This window comes from Phytophthora infestans, genomic scaffold (genome assembly GCF_000142945.1).
Source record: "Phytophthora infestans T30-4 supercont1.289 genomic scaffold, whole genome shotgun sequence".
In the NCBI taxonomy this organism is placed as follows: Eukaryota; Oomycota; class Peronosporomycetes; order Peronosporales; family Peronosporaceae; genus Phytophthora; species Phytophthora infestans.
In genome coordinates this window covers 90013-91208 of record NW_003303470.1, presented here as the reverse complement: position 1 = coordinate 91208, position 1196 = coordinate 90013, and the positions used below count along the sequence as shown (strand labels likewise).

The following is a 1196-nucleotide window of genomic DNA, read 5'->3' as shown; positions in this document are numbered from 1 at the left end:
TGGCCATGGATCGGTCGAAACACAGCAAGACGCCTCGCTCTCCAGCAGCAAACAGGAGCTCGAGCTTCTCAGCGTACCAAAGCAACTCGATTGGTCCCGCATTCTGGTGAAGTGGAGCTACCAACTCCCCAGAATTGAGAGACCACAGCAACACCAAACCATCCAGTCCAGCTGTAGCCACGTAAGCAGGAGGCACGTACGCCAACGCGAGCACATCCATCGTGTGATGCTGTCGTCTACGACGTCGTCTGCCGCGTCTTGCGTATTCTAACTCCTCGCTGTCGTCGTCGTCGCTATCTGGAGGTAGAATGTGCACTGGTAGTGACTCGGACTCGTCGTTTTTGTCAGCCCAGACGAAGAGCTGACGGTCCCAGCCTACGCAGCACACGAATCTCTGGCAGATAAAGTCCCCCATACCTACACGCAAGTTGCGTTCGATGTCCATGATGCTGGTCACTTCGTGTTGTCGATAGCGAGACGTCTCGGGCTCTCGAGTGGTTCGTGGAGGTCTGGGACTTGACGCAGTGTCTCCAGGTTGAGCTCGAGGCGTTGAGTTGAGTGGAGGGACTGGTGTCGGGTGCTCTTGGCCTTGCTGGAGACGCACTCGTGTCGGAGACGGCAGTTCCGTCTGCGCCATCAACGCAGAGTTGCCTCGTCGACCTTCGTGGTCCATCCCGAAGGATGCTGGCAGCAGCATAATGTCCCGTGGCTTGCGCTTTCGAGGCGCATTGGTCATCGCAGCAGCTTCGTCAGAGCTTCCAGACGGATCGTCAGGTAGCGGCGCAGTGCTGGCAACTGTTCCAGCTGTGGCAGGTGTAGTCGTGAACAATAAAGAGCTCACGACTTGGGGTTCTTTCTTGTGGAATTGCTTCACCAATGCGCCGTTGCTGAAATTCCACATCTTGAGTTGCTCGCCGTCGTGTGAACCGGTAAGAAGACGTCGTCCCGCATGGTCAAAGGCGATACTGGTCACTGGATTGGAGTCGTGCGGACGTGCGAAGCTTGAGATTTCTTCTCCGGTTTCTGCGCTCCAGGTCTTAATGGCAGACTCCGCGTCCATCGCAGCCGTCACTACCTGATGAAACACGCTGTTGTAGCAGGCCAGACGCACAGGACGCTCCACGGGAGTACCACCGCGTAGTTTAGCCTTCCTAGTGCTAGAGGAGATATCTGAGCTTCATCCAAGTCATCAAGAC

The 1196-nt window shown here is 56.2% G+C and overlaps 1 protein-coding gene across 1 annotated transcript in view; it reads right to left on the bottom strand.

Moving 5' to 3' along the window:
- Positions 1-117: 117 nt before the first annotated feature.
- Positions 118-1196, bottom strand: part of PITG_21164 (uncharacterized protein) — a gene marked incomplete at both ends in the record, with an annotated part of 2653 nt that continues 1574 nt past the window's right edge. Inside the window, 2 exons of the mRNA XM_002895026.1 lie at positions 118-124; positions 201-1170. Of these exons, the coding sequence (XP_002895072.1) occupies positions 118-124; positions 201-1170 (977 nt within the window). The remainder of the gene's footprint in view (positions 125-200; positions 1171-1196) is intronic.